The following is a 17,615-nucleotide window of genomic DNA, read 5'->3' on the forward strand; positions in this document are numbered from 1 at the left end:
CAGAGATGACTAGCAAAGTATGCGGGCAGTCTCGTGAATGGCTTTGCTGCAGGTCGCTTCGGCCACTCTGATCGCTCCCCGCGTCCCACCATCATGACGGGCTGCGTGTCTGCGTCGGCAAAAATCGCCTCACTCCGCGCGTAGTCTTCCGACAATAACGCCGCCAGGACTGAGTCTGAAATTCCTTATAGTCTCAGCCAGACCTGCGACGACTCTGGTGATCCAGGTGGGACCTTGTGGAGTTGCGCCAGCTGCCGTTTCCGCGAGCACTGATACATGCTCACCGCCGCCTTTTAGGCCCAGCACACAAGTACCATTCTCACCGCAACGCCTACTCCCGTCACACAAAACCCCTCCTTGCCGCGCTGTGCAGCTGCTGCAGGAACACAACGTCTCATACGTCAGAATGGCCGTCGGACTCGGAGAGACTATCACTGTGATTAACAAGAGTGGAAAGGTAGTGAGCAGTGTGAGTTTGCCCGCCCCTCCGATAAGCTTGCTAGCTCCCCCCGATAAGCCTCGTACTCGTTACTGACTACCCGCCCCCAGAGCAAGCACATTGTCAACGTCTTCAAGGAGGCCAAGGCCGCCTACCGCGAGCGCAAGGCTGAGATCAAAGCGGAGCGCGATGCCGTCGTGAAGGAGAGGGAAGTTGCCAAGAAGGCCATCCGCGCTGCCACCGACAACGACGATGCCCGCTCCCAGGTCTCGCACCGCTCAAAGCACTCGCACCGCAAGCATGACCGGCCCACCATGGAACGCGGCTACAGCGACAGCTTCTACGCCAACGACAGCCCGCGCAGCAGCAAGCACCGCTTCGAAGATGACCTCGGCGCACACGACGCGCACAACAAGGAAATTGCCAGGAGGAATTCCGACCAGGCCGTCCAGCGCTCATCCCAAGTCAAGTCGCGATCCAAGTCCGTCGACATGGACCTCTGCTACGGCGACGTGCCCCCGCCCCTGCCCGAGCCAAAGTACAACGACCTCGAGCTCAAGGAGAAGGCTTCCAAGATCGAGATGCTCCTCGACGAGGCCAACTGCCTCCAACATACCGCCACCGCCATGATTGAGAATCTGCAAAAGAACCCCGAGGCTCTTGCCGCCGTATCTCTCACACTCGCCGAGATTAGCGCCATCGTGGGTAAGATGGGACCTGGCGTGCTCACGGCGCTCAAGGGCAGCTTCCCAGCCGTAGCTGCTCTACTCCTCAGCCCGCAGTTCATGATCGCCGGAGGTGTCGCTGTCGGTGTCACCATCGTCGCGCTCGGAGGGTACAAGATCATCAAGAAGATGCAGGCACAGCCCGAGGTCGAGGCGCCTATGCCAGCCGCGCCTCAAATGCCTTTACCTGTCCGTGCTGCCACCATGCCGCTGCCCATCGAAGACTCCAACAACGAGCTCGACGAGTTGGAGCCCCAGGAGCTAAGCCGTGTAGAGAAGTGGCGCCGCGGCATCGCCGACGTCGAGGCCAACAGCTCCGGCACCAGCGTCGACGGCGAATTCATCACACCCGAGGTATCACGCACGCTTTGTGCGGCTGGCGTGCTCGATGAAGATGATCTCAAGTCCCGTCGCAGCACCAGGTCCAAGAGGACCAGCGACTCAAAACACAGGGAGCACAAGTCGCATCGCTCGCCAAAGTCTGAAATCAGTGTCAAGACCAGCAAGACTTCCGACAGCAGGCGTCATTCCAGCAAGGAAAAGTCCAGCAAGGAGAAGGTCGCCTCCAGCAAAGCCGCCCCCAGCGTCTCAAGCAAATCCGGTAAAGAAAGCAGCAAAACCAAGAAGAAGGAAAAAGAGCCTTCGGGCCTGAAGATGTTGTTCCGCGCTCACACTGTCGCCGTCTAATTGTCCTTTACCGCCACGTCTCCTTCTCATCATCATAGCGTTTGGCGTTTCCTTCATCATCGCACGTCAGCATTTAGCGTTGCTTTCCTCTCCTCACGTTTATACCATTAGACGACGTTACATGGGCATATCAAGATCCCGTCGTTGGCCACTTGCTGCTTTGGAGTCCTTTTGGGTCGTTTGGCGCATGGCGAGATTTATGGGTCATGATTATCGCAAAGTACTACGAACCTTTTTACGCTGTTTTATGTAACGCATACGTACCAATTACAAACTTACGGACTCACGAGAGAGAATTAATTCCTACCTTACCCTTACCACATTCACCCTTACCACGATCGCCCTCTGCCTTCCAACCCCTCGTCCCTTCCACGCTCCCAGCCGTCGCACCATCAGTCTAGCACCCCAGTACACACACCCTCTCCACTGCTTCCCCCCAGCCCCCGAATAACCTGTCTCTCCCCTTGACCGCAATTCGTTCTTTCCACGTATACTTACGATGCACGGTCATAGGAGAGCAATCTCGAAACAGCGGTGGCAAATTGAGGAGGCTGGTCACGCAAGATGTAGCTTACAAGAGTTAAGGAGGTGGCTGGGTACACGTACGACGAGGAGGCTGGGTACGCAGCGGAGTGGCGACGCACGGGATAAAAAGATGGAGAAGAAAAGGCGGTATGACGCTGCTCATGTCTGCGAGCTTTGATAGCAAAGGAGGTACGTGATGCTGATCTTGAACACGAACAGTCCCACTGACAATAGGAACCTCTTGACCCATGCGCTTGAGACATGGCAACTCTCTGCAGTCGACGTGCGTATCTTGATAAATCCCAATTAGTCATTAGTTGGACGATCCCATCTTGGTGCCCCGCAGCCCACTCTTCTTGCGACTGCCATTCGAAGTAGAGGTCCCACGTCTATACGGCTACTACCACCCCGCTTCTATCTGCACATCAGAGCTTGTTGCGTTAACAAATTTTCGTTCTCGCCATCTCTGTATTCTGTATCATACACGTCTCAAATCATACACACAATGGAAGCTCGATGGAAGCACGGCGGTGCCTTTTTCACAGATACACGCCACTCTACGAGCTACGACTACATATCGCCTTTGAAACTTGACCTGACAGGTAAACACGTCTTGGTCACCGGTGCAGCATGGGAAGACGGAGTTGGGTATGCCACAGCTACAGCATTTGCGCGTGCGGGAGCGGCAGTAATCGCAGTGGCTGATCTACATGGAGTATCGGACGAGTTGGCCTCAAAGTTGAGAGAAGTCGCAAAGGAAGCTGGACGCGCCGAGCCTACAGTAGTATGTTGCACGGTCGACATATCAAAACTAGACAGTGTGCAAGCCATGCATGAGACCCTTTCGAAGCCTCTCGATGGGCGTCTGGACATTGTTGTAAACAATGCGGCCCACATGGAACCGTACGTGTCATTCCTTGAGACCGATCCAGACGTATACTGGCGATCCTACGAGGTCAATGTCCGCGGCCTCTTCAACATGTCCCGCGTCTTCCTGCCTTTACAACTCGCAACAAAAGCCAATCACAACGGCCTCTGCACAATGATCAACGTATCCTCCTCCGGCGCCCTGACTGCCCGTCCAGGCAGCGGAAGTTACCGCAGCTCCAAACTTTCCATCCTACGCTGGACAGAAACCTTGCAGCTGGAATACGCTGATCAAGGTCTTCTGGCGATCTGTGTAAACCCTGGTGCGATCAAGACTAAGATTACAGAGACGGCGCCTGAGGAGGTGAGGAACCGGTTTCAGGATCGGCCCGAGGTTGCGGGTGATACGATTGCTTGGCTAGGAGCGGAAACGAAAGAGTGGTTGGCGGGGAGGTATGTGAGTTGTACGTGGGACATGGAGGAGCTTGTACAGAAGAAGGATGAGATTGTTGAGGAAGATAAACTGAAGATGCGAATGGCCTTTTAATCGTACTGATGCATCGGTCCTCCTGCAATAGAGAGTAGAATTGGGTATTCTGCGTCTTCTTCCATCTTCTGCGCCCACGCGATATGCAGCTTTTGCATGGTGTCATCGCAGGTGTCGGGACGCTTTTCTTCGTTCCGACGGATGTATCTGTCAATCTTTCGACGTGTATAACCTTCGGCGCCCGCAGAATCCACTCTGCCAGCCGACATGGAGTCGCTCACAATGTTGGTGGGCATGGAGACATCATTGTCCTGCACACCTGTGGGTCTTTGCGCGTTTTCGTCGACCGGTCCGATGGCCACACCTTCCCGCCACTCATCGATCCAGCGCCGCTTGCGAGGAGGCAGCAGAATACCTAGCGGTTGTGGCGCCACGGTTGGTTCCTGGACTAAAGGACGTACTTCTGCTTCTAATTTGGCTGCTTTGATCTCGTGCTCCCGCAGATTTGCATCTGATAGAGCTTGCTCTGCCTGCCAATGAGCTTCGCCTGCCTCTTTCCTCCTACGGGATATATCTTGGCATTTCCGTAGCCATATCGGACCAAATTCTTCTTCTAGTTGCTCGATTATCTCTTGTTCACCAACATCATTTCCTTTTTGTTGGAGCGAATAACCCTTCAACTCGTAATCGTATCGCTCACGAATGTTTTCGAACTCAAGTTCAACACGGTTTACTTCTTCTGCCGTGCGGTGAAGCATATCTTGCACGGATATGAGAGGATTGTCCACCTGGTAGTCTTTCTAAGCATTGTTCTAGGTATTCTCTGGGTCTTCCTGTTGTTGAGGATTAACAATCATCGTATCGTTTACCTCGACTTGTTCGTTTTTCCACTCGTTTGGATCGACATCATTCCAATTATTCTCGGACCAATACCAATCAGTTCGAAAGTCGTTTTCATCAAATATTCGAGCTCGCGGATTCCTCTCATTGCGGTTCACATCTGGCAGAACGCCTATTTTGGCCAGTAGGCCATCTAGCAAAGGCCACAGAAAATTCTCGCTGTCCTTCAGTTTATTGGGTAGCTCGTTTTGCCTTTCATTTACCTCGTTATGTCTCTGTCGAAGCTTTGCATCTTCCGCATCGTTGGACTTGATTCGTTGAACAAGTTCATTATGCCGGGCCGTAAGCTGCGCTACGACCAATTCCTTTTGACCTGGCAGGACAATTTTGATGTTTTTGACCTCCTCCAAGCACTCTTCACTATCCTCCTGTACTGCTGCGGGCTTCTTGTTGATGTCGTTCATCTCACCGTTATACCATAACCACGAAGAATTCACCTCACGCCGCAATTTCGCAGTCCTTAGTATAGCGCAGAACAACTTATATGTTGGCAGAATACCTGCACAGCCATGAACGCCATTGGTGAAAACCAAGAAGCCACTTTCGGGATAGAAGTTATCCCTCGCAAGGACTTCTGGGTACCACCAGTTGGGCTGAAATGGGAAGTAACCGGCTGGAGCTTGTAAAACAGGAAATTGATGTTCTGCTAAAGCCTCGGTTTGTGCTTTCGAAAAGCTGTGTGACGCGGCTACGGGAGTGAGTTTAAATGATGCGAATCCATCGCCAAGAGGAGCTTTATACTGCGGGTGAATCTCTGGTACGAGATTGAGAAATTCCTGGGAATCATGAGCTCCAAAGCTGGTGAAACTATTCTTGCAAACAAATGGAGGGTGAATGGGGGAAAGCCAAAGCCAGCTAGTGCTGACAGGGCTATTTTTCATGCAAATGCTAGACTGGAAACTGTGTTTTTTGTCTTCGGTAGGACGAAGAAATTTCCGAGGTCGTCTTTGTGAATTGCGATCGCTAGTTAGGTATGCAACATCAGCAATCTCTTGGAAGCTTCTTTTGCCATGGTATGTTGGAGCCCTCGACGTAGCTGTCAGATCCATAAGGCTCATAGAGAATTACTCGTGGAAATCGAATGAAAGTCTTCGGGTATATGCGGGTGAGGGCCCAAGGTATCGGCATCTGTGTAGATGTTGCGTAGCAGAGAAGTCTTGCCATTCAAAAGAATGAGGCCTATCGCAACAAAGACATGTTTGTCGCGTGGCAGAGCTGGTCATTGTCTCCTCGATATCTTTGTTTCTTAGTCGGATTGTAGAATCGACGTGAGTACCTACACACCGCATAAACAGTTTAGAGCGCTGTGAATAGAAGGCAAGTGAGTACCACGGGGCTTTCTAGAGCCTCATGGCGTGTGGAGTGAAATATGCGAGCAGCTGCGGCCGAGGCTGCTTCTACGAGGCACTGTCTGCAAATTTATTGCTACTTGAAATCCTGCGTAGATACAAGGGAGCGGAAAATTGGCTCGAAGTAGAGATTGAATGATAAGCTTGTGTTAAACGCAAACATATCGTCGCTTTTGGGAACCCGGTATGTCCAGAGACGGCTGTTGAAGCTTGCGCAGAGGTGCAGCCTTGAATAGACGATGACCGTTACTTTTGGGCTGTCACGTACCTATCTCCAGGTGCCGATGCACGAATCCGTTGTCAAGATGACTAATACCGGGGTTCAGTCAATACTCTGAGAACCTGGTGGTTGCGATGTCATAGCGCACATTGCGTGTAGGCGTGTCGAGTGCTTCAGGTGATAATACAGGAGGCTGGAGGGGTCGATGACGTAATGATGACACATCCATCCTAATCCCTTTCGTGCAGTGTTGCTTCTCAGCCTCGCCATCAACCGTGGCAGGCCTAGCTGTGGCTCGTATGTGGCGCTTTTGGAATATCGTCCATACGGCCGTAACGGGCGAATCTCAACCACCGCGACGATCGGGATGGGCTACAGAACAGCGCTAGGCCCTCCTTCTGAACGCTAGACATCACTTCAGTAAAGCGGGGTAAGTGCTTCACGGTGTTAGTCTGAAACCTTATATACTCGCTCGGAGAAGATATAATATCAGCCAAAGCCCCTACTCCCTGATGGTAGAACCAGATTACTGTAATCATTTGTCTTCCTATCTATTCGTCAACAACTATCCACAAGCATTCACAATGACAACAACCACAGCTCCCGTGTTGGTAACAGGAGCGGCGGGTCGAGTCGGCAGTGTTGGAAGACGTGTCGTTGAAGTCTTGCGAAAGTCGGGCCTACCAGTACGCGCGTTAGTCCGTCGGGATGATGAACGCGCAGAATATCTTCGCGGTCTTGGTGCCGAAGTTATCATCGCCGATCTTACGAAGTCGGAACAGGTTGCACCGGCTGTCGAGGGATGCAGGCTCGTGTTCTTTAGCATGAGTGTTGGATCTGATTATCTGACGGCCTCGGTGGTCATGACGGCAGCTGCAAGAGCCAATCCTGGGATTGAGCTTCTAGTCAACCTTTCCCAAATGACAGTCTCCAAATTGGATCTAACACATGTTACCGATTCACCCCAGCAGAGGGTTCATTGGCTAGCCGAACAGGCACTCAACTGGTCTGGAGTCCCCGTGGCACACTTACGTCCTACCGTGTTTCAGGAGAGCCCTTTTTTTTGGGGATTGCCCGCCAAGTCCATTCCAGAAGCCGGCATCATCGTCTTGCCGTTCGGACGAAGCCACACCAATCCAGTGGCTGCCAATGATGTTGGAGAAGTCGCCGCCGCAATGCTGCTCGAGCCATCCAAGTACGTTGGAAAGACAGTTGAGTTGACTGGACCGCAATCCGCCAGCATGTACGACCTTGTTGAGGAGTATTCTTCAGCGCTGGGTCGTCCTGTACGTTACGTCGAGGTGCCCTTTGAGACTTGGTTGGAGGAATCACGCATGCAAGGTCGTCTCCCTGAACACGTTTTGCAGCATCTCACAACGATGGCTAAGCTTCACGGAACTGGAGAATACGGTCGAAAAACCGATTCAGTATCAGAGATACTTGGTCGTCCAGCTGCAAGCTTATCGGACACAATAAAGGCTGGCTATATTCCCTTCGCCCCTTTATCCTTGTAGAGAACCAAGGCTCTTTGTCTCTACCTAGGAAGCTTGTACCAATCGCCCACTCTTATTATATCTGACAATGGGTACGACACGCGAGGGGCCATGACTAGCCCCGGAGCTGGCGCATTGGCTACGAAGATTCTTCGCGCTTGGTGATCGACAGAGCATCGGCACGTTGCTAGAGTACCATAGAGCCTTGGTCTTACCATACGGACCGAAGAATGTAGCCAAAAGTCTACACTGGCGTTTCCAGTCTGCTCACCTTTTAGTCATAATCTATGTTCACCGCCTTTGCTTACTTGTGGTCTTGAACGAAGGGAGGAATACTAAGTGGTTTGCCGCAGGTGTCTTGACCAATGTATCAGTAACCCGGCCGGTACGTAGATAATACGATGTGCATAATGTTGAAACAGAACGGCCGCAGTATGCGCAATGGAACGAATGCTTCTCTCTTAGCTCACTAGTGAAAATTGTTTGCTACTGCTTACTCTTCAGCCGGAGAATTTGTTCTGCACGATAGCCACTTTGGTCTCGTAGAATGACATCTGATCACCTTCTAGAAAAACACTTACCTCCACGCAGATGCTAGCACAGTTATAACATGGTTACAAAGAGCCTATCTGAAACCCACTCAAGTTATGAAAGTTATCTTCGTCACAAGCAATCTCTTGAAACCTTGCCTGTATGTCTCGTCCCTAGACTATTAGAGGCTGTCAGGCGACCACATAATTGGAAATAGAGCGACTATGTCCTCCGGATTACTATACGTGCTAACTATACGTACAAGGAACTTAATATTCCCAAACATGTCTTATGGTCAGCGTCTAAACGCCGACATCTACTCCCAGGTCTGTCCCCTCCCGTCTTCATCACCAGTAACGTCCCAATAACGCAACGTCGTAATCAATCCTACTGCATCACTCTTATCCGCTGCAATATATCTCGTCTCGGTACGGGGGATCTTGGTTCTCAATGCCAAGACACAGCAGAAGTTATCGGTAGTCTAAAGAGTCTTCCGAGCCATAGTCTGTGCCGTAGTCCGTACCATATGAATCGTTATCATATACCGAGCGGCCGCGGTTGTACCTATCGTGATGGTCGTCACGCCCGGGGCCGTATCTGTCCTCGTAGTCGTCGTCGCGCCTAGAGCTGTACCTATCACCATGGTCGTCGTCGCGCCGGGAACCGTATCTTTCGTCGTATTCACCGTTACGCCTGGAGCTGTAACGACGGGAAGAAAATGGCCTCGACACCACGGATTCATCTCGGCTGTGCGGAGCCACCGGAGTAGGCGAGCGGGATCGACGACGACTTGAGCGAACGTGGTCGTAACGTTCTTCACAGTCGTTATCACGATAGTCGTGATGCCGATTCGGAGAATACAACCTAGATGCCGCAAAGCCACTCCGATTACGCGGATCGGACCGAGAAGGCGAGCGAGACCGATAGCTAGACGGCGACATCTGTTCAGATTCGCGGCCGTTGAGCCTCTGGTCTTGCCGCGGTTGTACTCGACCGTCAAGGGGTTGACTTTGAGTTAAAGTTGGACCTGAATGTCCTACGGCTGGCTTTTGACGAGACGGCTCTTTATGGCTTTGCTTTTGGGAACTCATCCTACCCTTGACGTCAATATTTTGCTGTCCATCTCCACTGTTGACATTTTGATTGTAGACTGGAGCCATCGTTCGCAAATGTGTACGACCATGCGAGCCTTTCAATGTCTGACTATAACCGCCCCGCCCGTCATTTCCAGCCGTCTGATTTATAATAGCTCTAGAGGCATCAGACTTCTGCAGTCCGCTGCCTCGTAGCTCATTGCGCTCGAACACGGAGGGGGCTTCATACTCATGGGGCGCTACAGTAGGAGTGTAAGACGGTGGAACCTCAAAATCGCCATTGACTTCGATGTTCTGCTGGCCGGATCCGCTGTTCACATTTTGATTGAAGATGGGCGCGCTATTCGTAAGAAAGTTGGTGGCGGAGGGATCTTCGAGTGTCTGAGAGCGACCCTGGCCGTTTGTGGAATTTTGGATGTTATTGCTACGAGCCATCGAAGGTGGACGATCAAAGTCACATTGAGCACCGTCATCTTGGTCTACACGCGCAGAGTATACTGGTGTAGGATGAACAGGCCGGTGCTGTCGTTTCTCCGATGGACTTGACACTGGTGATGAGCGAACCGATTGCTTTCCGTCGCGCAAAACGAGCTGTTTGCCCTCAACTTTGTTATCTCCATCAAGGAACATGCTTGATCTACTAGAACCGTCTTTTCTAGAGAGGGCAATGCCAAACACCTTTCGTGAAGTACCAGCGAACTCCAATAGACGATCACGCTCGGCGCAATCTTCTTCTTCATTCGCTTGCTCTTCGATATTTTGGCATAACTCATTTGCATATGAACACTCGATCTGCGCTGGGAGGCGCTGGTCGTATCGGAGCTGGTTTATCAGACGCTGTAGCGAAGTTTCGCTTGAGCTGCGCGTTGCAGTCGGAGTACGCGTAAGACTCATTACAGCTAGCGCAACTCTGTGCTTTGGTCAAAGTTGAGTGTTTAGTTTGAAAATGGGTTGGTAAAGCGCGGTTGGGCGGGGAGCAAGGGAGCAGGGGAGCCAGAAGAGTCTTTGTTCTATAGCTACCTAGGTAGAGCTCTGGTCCTCGCAGGAGGGTTTTCACTCTCTTTCATCGGAATTGTTTATTCACGAAACACCAATAATTGAACTTCCGAGAGAAGGGAAGGATGAAGGTACCTAGGTAGAGATGTGGCGGAATCGCGTCGGAGATGACCCGGAGATCCGGAATTACGGCATTGTAAAGTCGCGCCACTACAGTGTGTCCACGACACTATTTGCACAGCGGTGCAGGTGGAAGCCGTGTCGCGAGCCTATGAATCTTACAGAGGCAATTCTAGTTGCAGCGGGAAATAAGGGATGCGTGCCTGGCGACAAAACCCGGGTGTAACCTCAGTCGGCTTACCAAAAGCGTGCCGTTAAGTCCTTCCCAACCACTCAACCGAAAAACCGACGTCATCCACCTTTCTCCACCTCCGCACTGCAGATCACCCCATGGTATCCCCAGACACGACATTCCCACCCGCCGCCAATAGCCAGATAAGGCTTCCTACGCATCCTCACATCTTGATCATTCGCCAACGTCTTGTAGCTAACAGTGGCCCCGCAATTACTCCGTCAATTATACAGCTCACGGCCAATCCACCGAACAAGCATTGTAATGTTTGGTCACTTCACCTTCGGATTACATATTCCACTAGTTTACTTTATAGCACATGAAATTGGGTATACTAACATGAAGGGTCACCCGTCGTGCGTGCCTGTTGCCTTTTTTGTTTTGTTCCGCTTCGTGTCTTGTGCATCGGTTTGGAGAAGTTGAGACTAACATCATGTTCCACACACCACATTTCAACTGGTATGGGCGTGGCTTCAAGCTTCGTGCGGCCATCACCATTGCTTGCCAGCTAGCCTTCGTGCTCTTCGGTTACGACCAAGGTGTCTTCAGCGGCATCGTTGGAAATGAGGACTTTTTGAACACTTTCGATCATCCCTCGCCTGGCCTCGAAGGAATCATTGTATCCATCTACAATCTAGGATGCTTCACAGGATGTGTTCTCAGCTTCATATTCTGCGAGAAGACGGGACGGAGACTGGCTATGTGGATTGCTATGGTCTGGATCATCGTAAGAAGTTCAAGTGTCGCTAGTGTCGCTAGTGTCAGTATCGTGACTGATAGTACTAGGTTGGCGGCGCTCTTCAAGCCAGCGCCTACTCAGTTCCACATATGATGGTAGCTCGGTTCCTAACTGGCATCGGAACCGGCATCGAAACTTCGACCGTACCCATGTATCAATCCGAACTCTGCGAAGCGAACAAGCGCGGCCGCCTCGTCGCTTCAGAACCTCTCTTTGTTGGCATAGGGATCGAATTAGCATACTGGTTCGACTATGGAATGTCATTCACGGCAGGGTCTATCGCGTGGCGTCTACCTATCGCATGTCAAGTCATCTTCGCCATTATCGTCATCATCCTTGTTTTTGGTCTCCCCGAATCGCCTAGATATCTCTATGCGCACGGTCGACACGAAGAAGCGCTTCAGATCCTCTGCGATGTTTACGATGGCACGCCCGATGACCCGAAGATTGAGAAGGAGAACAGGGAGGTGCTCGAGGCGTTACAGGTCGAGCGAGAGCATGGGGAATACAAGTGGTCGCAACTACTCAAGAAAGATCGTGTACAGACTGGACGCCGTGTCCTACTGGCGTACGGTGCGCAGTTTATGAATCAGATGGGTGGTAAGAATTATCCCTGTGCGAACTGCACGTGAGACATATGCTGACTCCGCACACGTACCTTTAGGTATAAACCTCGTCGTTTATTACATTACATCGGTGCTAGAACAGAACGTCGGGCTCGACAGGAACCTATCGTTGCTTCTCGGCGGTGTCATTAACCTCATGTTCTTCCTTGGCTCTCTACTTCCAACCTTCACACTCGATCGCACCGGCCGCCGAAAGCCAATGATGTGGGGCTCTTTAGGTCTCGGCCTGTCCATGATGATGATCTCGATCCTCTTGAGCTTCAAAGGAGAAGATGGAGGAGTTTTGAAAACCACCGCTTCTGCTAGCGTCGCATTCTTTTTCACGGTAAGTGGAACTTCCGCCCCACCGGTTTATATGAAACCGAGCTAACATAGATTAGTACATGCTGGCGTTTGGCATGACAATGAACTGCATTCCTTGGGTCTATGTACCCGAAATTCTACCGTTGCACGTAAGAGCAAAAGGTACGGCTGTCGGTATCTCCGCAAATTGGATCTGGAGTAAGTGTTCCAGCGAGACTGCATTCTAGACATTCACTGACTTGGTACACCCATCTCCAGACTTCTTCGTCGTCATGATCACACCCACTCTTCTTGATAGCCTGGCATGGAAGGGGTATCTGATCTTCATGGCACTCAACTTCGCGTTCATTCCCCTTATCGTAGGTTTTCAAATCTGCACCCGAATGTCACCCGCTAATGTGCTGCAGTACTTATGTTATCCGGAAACTGCTAACTTGACGCTCGAAGAGGTTGACTGGCTCTTCTACGAAGGCGACGTCGTGAAGCGAAGTCGACGTGTTGCGAAAGAGGGCTGGGAACAAGCGATCGGTACCGATCCCGCTGCTATCATGGAGACCGGTAGTACTTCGAGTGGCAACAAGGCTGGGCATACGATGGAGAAGGCAGAGCACATTTCACCTTAGGAGCCAATAAAGGAACTTTTGGTATTGCTTGAACGCGCTGTCTTATCTTACATTGTTTCCGAGACCTCTGACTACACACGACCACCCATGAGCAAATAATGCGTTCCGTCAAATTGACTCGATATCGACCGTATAGGTCCTCTCGGCGAGAATCCTCTTATCGTTCATTGGTGCAGTGCTCTTATCTGAGGCACCATCGTGTATCCGTTCCCAGGCATCCTGATCACGCCCATGATGCACCGTGGACAAGCTGAAGCCAACGTCCGCGTGATAGCTGTCGCCTCTCCTTTGTCGGCGTGAGGTGCCGCCGGGAGTTGTTGACGGCATGTATCGCTTGCTGTTCGGATCCGAGCTGCCGTCGCGGTCGTTTTTGAAGTAATGGCGCAGTGCCGGTAGGGAGGATGCAAAGCACCCGATACCAGTCTCGACGTTCGAGCAAAGGACGATATGAGCAACCCAAACTGTGCACAGGTCAGTTCATGCGTCGGGGCTGGTAAAGAAACTACATGCTTACATGGAAGGTTGGTCTGAGATTCAAATTTGTTAACAAACGGAATTCGTATCATGGTAATGATTGACGCCAGTGATGCGAAGGACAGTAGCCCAAACGCTTGGATTTTCGCTTGTCTCTTCATCTGCGTATTCCACAAGATGATGGCCGGCACGATTACCAAAGCCATATCGGTCAAGATTGTCGATACTGTCGCAGTGTGCGCAATGATGAGGAATGTGTCCGCAGAAGCACAATTTCCCTCGCCACTCATGATCAACGTCGGAGTCCCTGTAGTCATGAATCAGTCTCGTCCCACCGACGGCTTGCAAACCGGGTCTTCTTACACAAAGTCCGCACCGGCTGGCAGTAAGCTAACGTGCCAACAAAGGTAACAAGGAAAGACGCCCATGTCACAGCCAGTAGAACCCAGACAGTGATTCTCATAGGCTTCTGGATTGAGGCAATCCGCCTGATCGTGATGCAAACAGAGGACTTTACAGTTGCAAGTGCAACAACGTATACCAAGATCCAGATCAGGTAATACTTGATTGCTTCGGACTGCTGCCAGACATTCAGATCCTCGTTCATTCTGCCCAGGCCAGCGAGACATCCATATATTGCGAGCCCTGTAGCAGGAGCGTACGCGATCTATGAGGTTATGTTAGCATAGCTCAAGCTACAGACTCTCAGAGATAGACATACTGTGCCAATGACCATGAATATGTCTTCCAGACCAAGAATGCCCTTTTTAATTCGAATGAAAGTCCGCAACGCCACAGTGACGACAGAGAGGATGAAGAAGACGGATGAGATGACGATGATAGCAAGTGGCAGACCATCCGGTGCAATCAGCCTCGCGGATTGATCTACATTGCTCACAGGCGTCGCCATTGTAAAGTCAAGTCGGCTATGAGTGACAAGGGTGCAGACAGCGCATAAGGCTGCATCTTGAGGACCTTGCTGTTACTTTATACATTTACGCCGAAGTTGACCGTGGGCACCCATGAACCTGGAAGTGTAGTGCAGGCTGCATGCAACCGTTTATCCAGGTCACTTAGAAACCGGTTAGAAAAGATTGCTGGAAAGGAGAGCTTGTTTAATGCGTTTTGCACCCATACATCGACGCCACTGTCGTGGTAGCGAAAAAAATAGTGGAGCAATGGATCTCTCGTGCCGGCTGATCACGAAGCCACGATCTGGACAATTATTAGTGCCGTGCGTCATGCTCCACGAGTGTGTAGAATTGCCTTAGGATTCCTAGTGGAGGCCTGGTTTCTATGGCAATCGTCATTGGGTTCTAATTTGGGGAATTGTGGGATTGTTATTTAGCTTTGGTCTTCTTTCGCTGGAGCTCGTCTGGGTCACCGCTGTACTATGGTTCGTGCGTCATGCTCAAGACGAGCCATGACTCTCCAGGCCGTATCGTGAAATTGTAGAGCAAGTGTTCCGAGCGAAAGGCCCGACATCTTGTAGTATTTAGACGGTGGTTCAAACTGCAGGTTTGGCACTATGAAATCGCTAATCTGGAATTCTGCATCGCCACAACGGATCTTCCCAGAAATCTAGATTGATAAGTGCGAACCCGTTCGCCTGTCGGCAAGACTAGCAGGGTCATTTCATCTTGCATCGCGTCATGTGGCTGCGCAATCCACGAATGTGTAGAATTGCCTTAGGTCTTGAGGAGGCCTGGTTCGTATGGCGATTATGATTGGGCTGTGCTTTGAGGAACGGTTGGCTTGTTGTATGACTTTTGTTTTGTTTCGCCGGAGCCTGCTTTGTCTACGTCACCGCTGTAGCGTGGTTCCCATGAAATCCATCTGCCGACTCTGGGCAGATGGCTTGCTCAACAATAGCCATCGCACCAGCCCATTGTATATGGAAGCCACATCTTTTCAAAGTTGAACGCACGTTCTATGCAATTATGCTTGGAGATCTACATATTGACATTTTCGAAAACACTTGCCGTGCTTGCGCAACAAGACCTTGAATCATCACAACTTGAGGTGACTTCGCTGCGGCGAATGAGCTCATTTTTGAAGAGGCAATATGACAGTAGTCGAATAATTTTGTCGTTTAGAGAGCTGCTTCGTTCGTGATAAGACCGCAGACTCATGAGATACCTTTTACCTGACGATTGAAATCAATGGTGATCAAACACAACGACCATTGCTATATAAATCAGGTCCCCAGCAAAAACAATTAATTCTATACACTTGTGCAATGGCGGTCTGCCATTAGGCGACACTCCGTTAGTCTGTTTGGGAGCCCCTGCTAGCGCCTCCGCACTCTCTTCCGCGTAACTTACCTACTCAACAGCGTTCCCGCAGCAGTGGCTATGGACGAACTGCCACAGGAGCTGGTTAACCGTATCGTGTACTTCGCGGAGCGTTATCCAGACCAGGAGAAGTGGGGTTCCGCGATAGGACAGTCTTTCCAGCCCGATAGTCCGCCATCTCAATTGCCTCGTCTCGCGGTCCTCAATCGCACTTGGAAGGAAGCAGTCGAGACCATTACGTTTCACCGTCTAGGCGTCGAGAGCGATGACCTGGAATCGCTTCAGTCGATGGTAACAGGCAATCGTCGCAACTATCTTTCCTGGATCAGTCTGAAAGCGAAATTGCCAACATATTCGGAAGAAGCATGCGAACACAAGGAGTCACGACTCGATCAACATGCCAACAACGAAGCATTTACGAAAGCTATAAGCGATCTTTTCACGGTGTTGCGAACCTGGGAAGACAACGGTGTGAAGAACAGAGTGCGGCTTAACATTGTAGGAGCTTCGTCGCCGACCGACTTTCGGGAAGTGGATGAGCTCCAGATTGAGCTTGGTAATTGCAGAGATATTCAATCCGCTCGCTGGGCAGAGTCGCACCTGCGCCTTGTGCAACTCGAAGATCTGCCTACACTATCTAATGTGCAGCACCTCACTATCGAGAAGTGTGGCGGGCGAAGACTTGCCCCAAGCGTTGCACCAGATTTAGGGGTGACACTGCCAGAGCTCAGGACAGTGGACTGGGAATTTTTAGACTGCGACGCTGGTTCTGACGCGGGGTCGGATCAGGACTCGTTGGATTCAGATTACGATCCGGAGTGGGAATCAGCGACATCTCCCAAGGCGCGCGGCGAGGCGCGTGCTGAATTCGCCAACAAGCTCTCGCTGACGCATTTCCGCTCGCTCAATTCTGCCAATATTGTCTTTTACCACTGCACCCCTTTGGACCAGAGGTATACAGTTCCGAGCATTGTGCCGGATGGCTACACATACGACCCGTTCAGTTCATCAATCCGAACCTTCTCACAATGCCTTACAACTCTTACTTTGAGTGCGCACGTCGACCCCACGCTATTCTGGCCATCGGATGAAGACGCGATTCCACCGTCTTGGCCACACTTGAAGTCCCTCGACATCACGTTTGACATGGTCGCTCCTTCTGGCAAATGGTACTTCACTGGCCCAACACCGGCCTACGATTCCGACGACGACCCCGTGCGCGGCATTATTGGAAGTGTCGATACGCGCGAGTTCAGCTGGGCAGACTTCCGGCAGCATCCCGACCCAGAAACCTTTGATCCTTTTCTCGGCGCGCTCGCAAAAGCCGTTGCTCACATGCCCATTCTCGAGTCCTTTATGCTTACGTCTAATATAGCGGGTAAGACGGGGAGACTGCACATTTCATATCACGCGCCAGGCCAGAGAGCGGAGTGGGGTGATGAAGAACCAGAGGATAAAGAGCATGGGAGGATTTACTACGCGTGTGAGACTGGGGTATGGGTACCAGAGCTGAAGACCTCTGAAGGGCTGAAACGCGCAGGAATTCAGAAGTACGGTGGGGAAGCGATCGAGCGATACGTGGGAAGTCGATACTATTGAAAATAATAGGTTGAAACGAGTTTAATAGCGCGTATATTATGCTACCAAGTTTTCATTCTTTCACATACGACCATAGGACACTGAAAATTAGGCTTCCCGTCCGCTGAGCCATATACAAGCAGTGTACCGGCAGATTAGTAGTTAGGTGGGTGACCACTAGCGAATCCCTGCTGTTGTATGTTTTTGTTTTTGCCGTTCTTCTGCCTGTCCTGCCTAGAAAGGAAGGCAGGCCGGTCCGGGTATGCAACGCGCTTCTCTTTTGCTACAGCACCAAACACTGATACCCACAACT

The 17,615-nt window shown here is 51.2% G+C and overlaps 5 protein-coding genes across 5 annotated transcripts; 4 read left to right on the forward strand and 1 right to left on the reverse strand.

The window, feature by feature from the left end:
• Positions 1–406: 406 nt before the first annotated feature.
• On the forward strand, positions 407–1,851 carry ACET3X_003555 (uncharacterized protein; the record flags this gene model as incomplete). Its single annotated transcript, XM_069448843.1, has 2 exons — positions 407–469; positions 550–1,851. The coding sequence occupies 2 exons, from the start codon at positions 407–409 to the stop codon at positions 1,849–1,851; spliced, it is 1,365 nt and encodes a 454-aa protein (XP_069310102.1).
• A 1,030-nt stretch (positions 1,852–2,881) lies between these two features.
• ACET3X_003556 (uncharacterized protein) lies at positions 2,882–3,790 on the forward strand (the record flags this gene model as incomplete). Its single annotated transcript, XM_069448844.1, has 1 exon — positions 2,882–3,790. The coding sequence occupies one exon, from the start codon at positions 2,882–2,884 to the stop codon at positions 3,788–3,790; it is 909 nt and encodes a 302-aa protein (XP_069310103.1).
• A 6,982-nt stretch (positions 3,791–10,772) lies between these two features.
• Positions 10,773–12,956, forward strand: ACET3X_003557 (uncharacterized protein; the record flags this gene model as incomplete). The annotated part of the gene is made up of 6 exons (XM_069448845.1): positions 10,773–11,392; positions 11,452–12,004; positions 12,069–12,355; positions 12,411–12,531; positions 12,592–12,692; positions 12,741–12,956. Exons 1-6 carry the CDS (start codon positions 11,099–11,101, stop codon positions 12,954–12,956), a joined length of 1,572 nt encoding a protein of 523 aa, XP_069310104.1. The 5' UTR covers positions 10,773–11,098.
• Positions 12,957–13,064: 108 nt separating this feature from the next.
• ACET3X_003558 (uncharacterized protein) lies at positions 13,065–14,340 on the reverse strand (the record flags this gene model as incomplete). The annotated part of the gene is made up of 4 exons (XM_069448846.1): positions 13,065–13,417; positions 13,471–13,737; positions 13,794–14,097; positions 14,152–14,340. 4 exons carry the CDS (start codon positions 14,338–14,340, stop codon positions 13,065–13,067), a joined length of 1,113 nt encoding a protein of 370 aa, XP_069310105.1.
• Positions 14,341–15,784: 1,444 nt separating this feature from the next.
• ACET3X_003559 (uncharacterized protein) lies at positions 15,785–17,323 on the forward strand (the record flags this gene model as incomplete). Its single annotated transcript, XM_069448848.1, has 1 exon — positions 15,785–17,323. The coding sequence occupies one exon, from the start codon at positions 15,785–15,787 to the stop codon at positions 17,321–17,323; it is 1,539 nt and encodes a 512-aa protein (XP_069310106.1).
• Positions 17,324–17,615: the final 292 nt, after the last annotated feature.

This window comes from Alternaria dauci, chromosome 2, assembly GCF_042100115.1.
Source record: "Alternaria dauci strain A2016 chromosome 2, whole genome shotgun sequence".
Classification (NCBI taxonomy): domain Eukaryota; kingdom Fungi; phylum Ascomycota; class Dothideomycetes; order Pleosporales; family Pleosporaceae; genus Alternaria; species Alternaria dauci.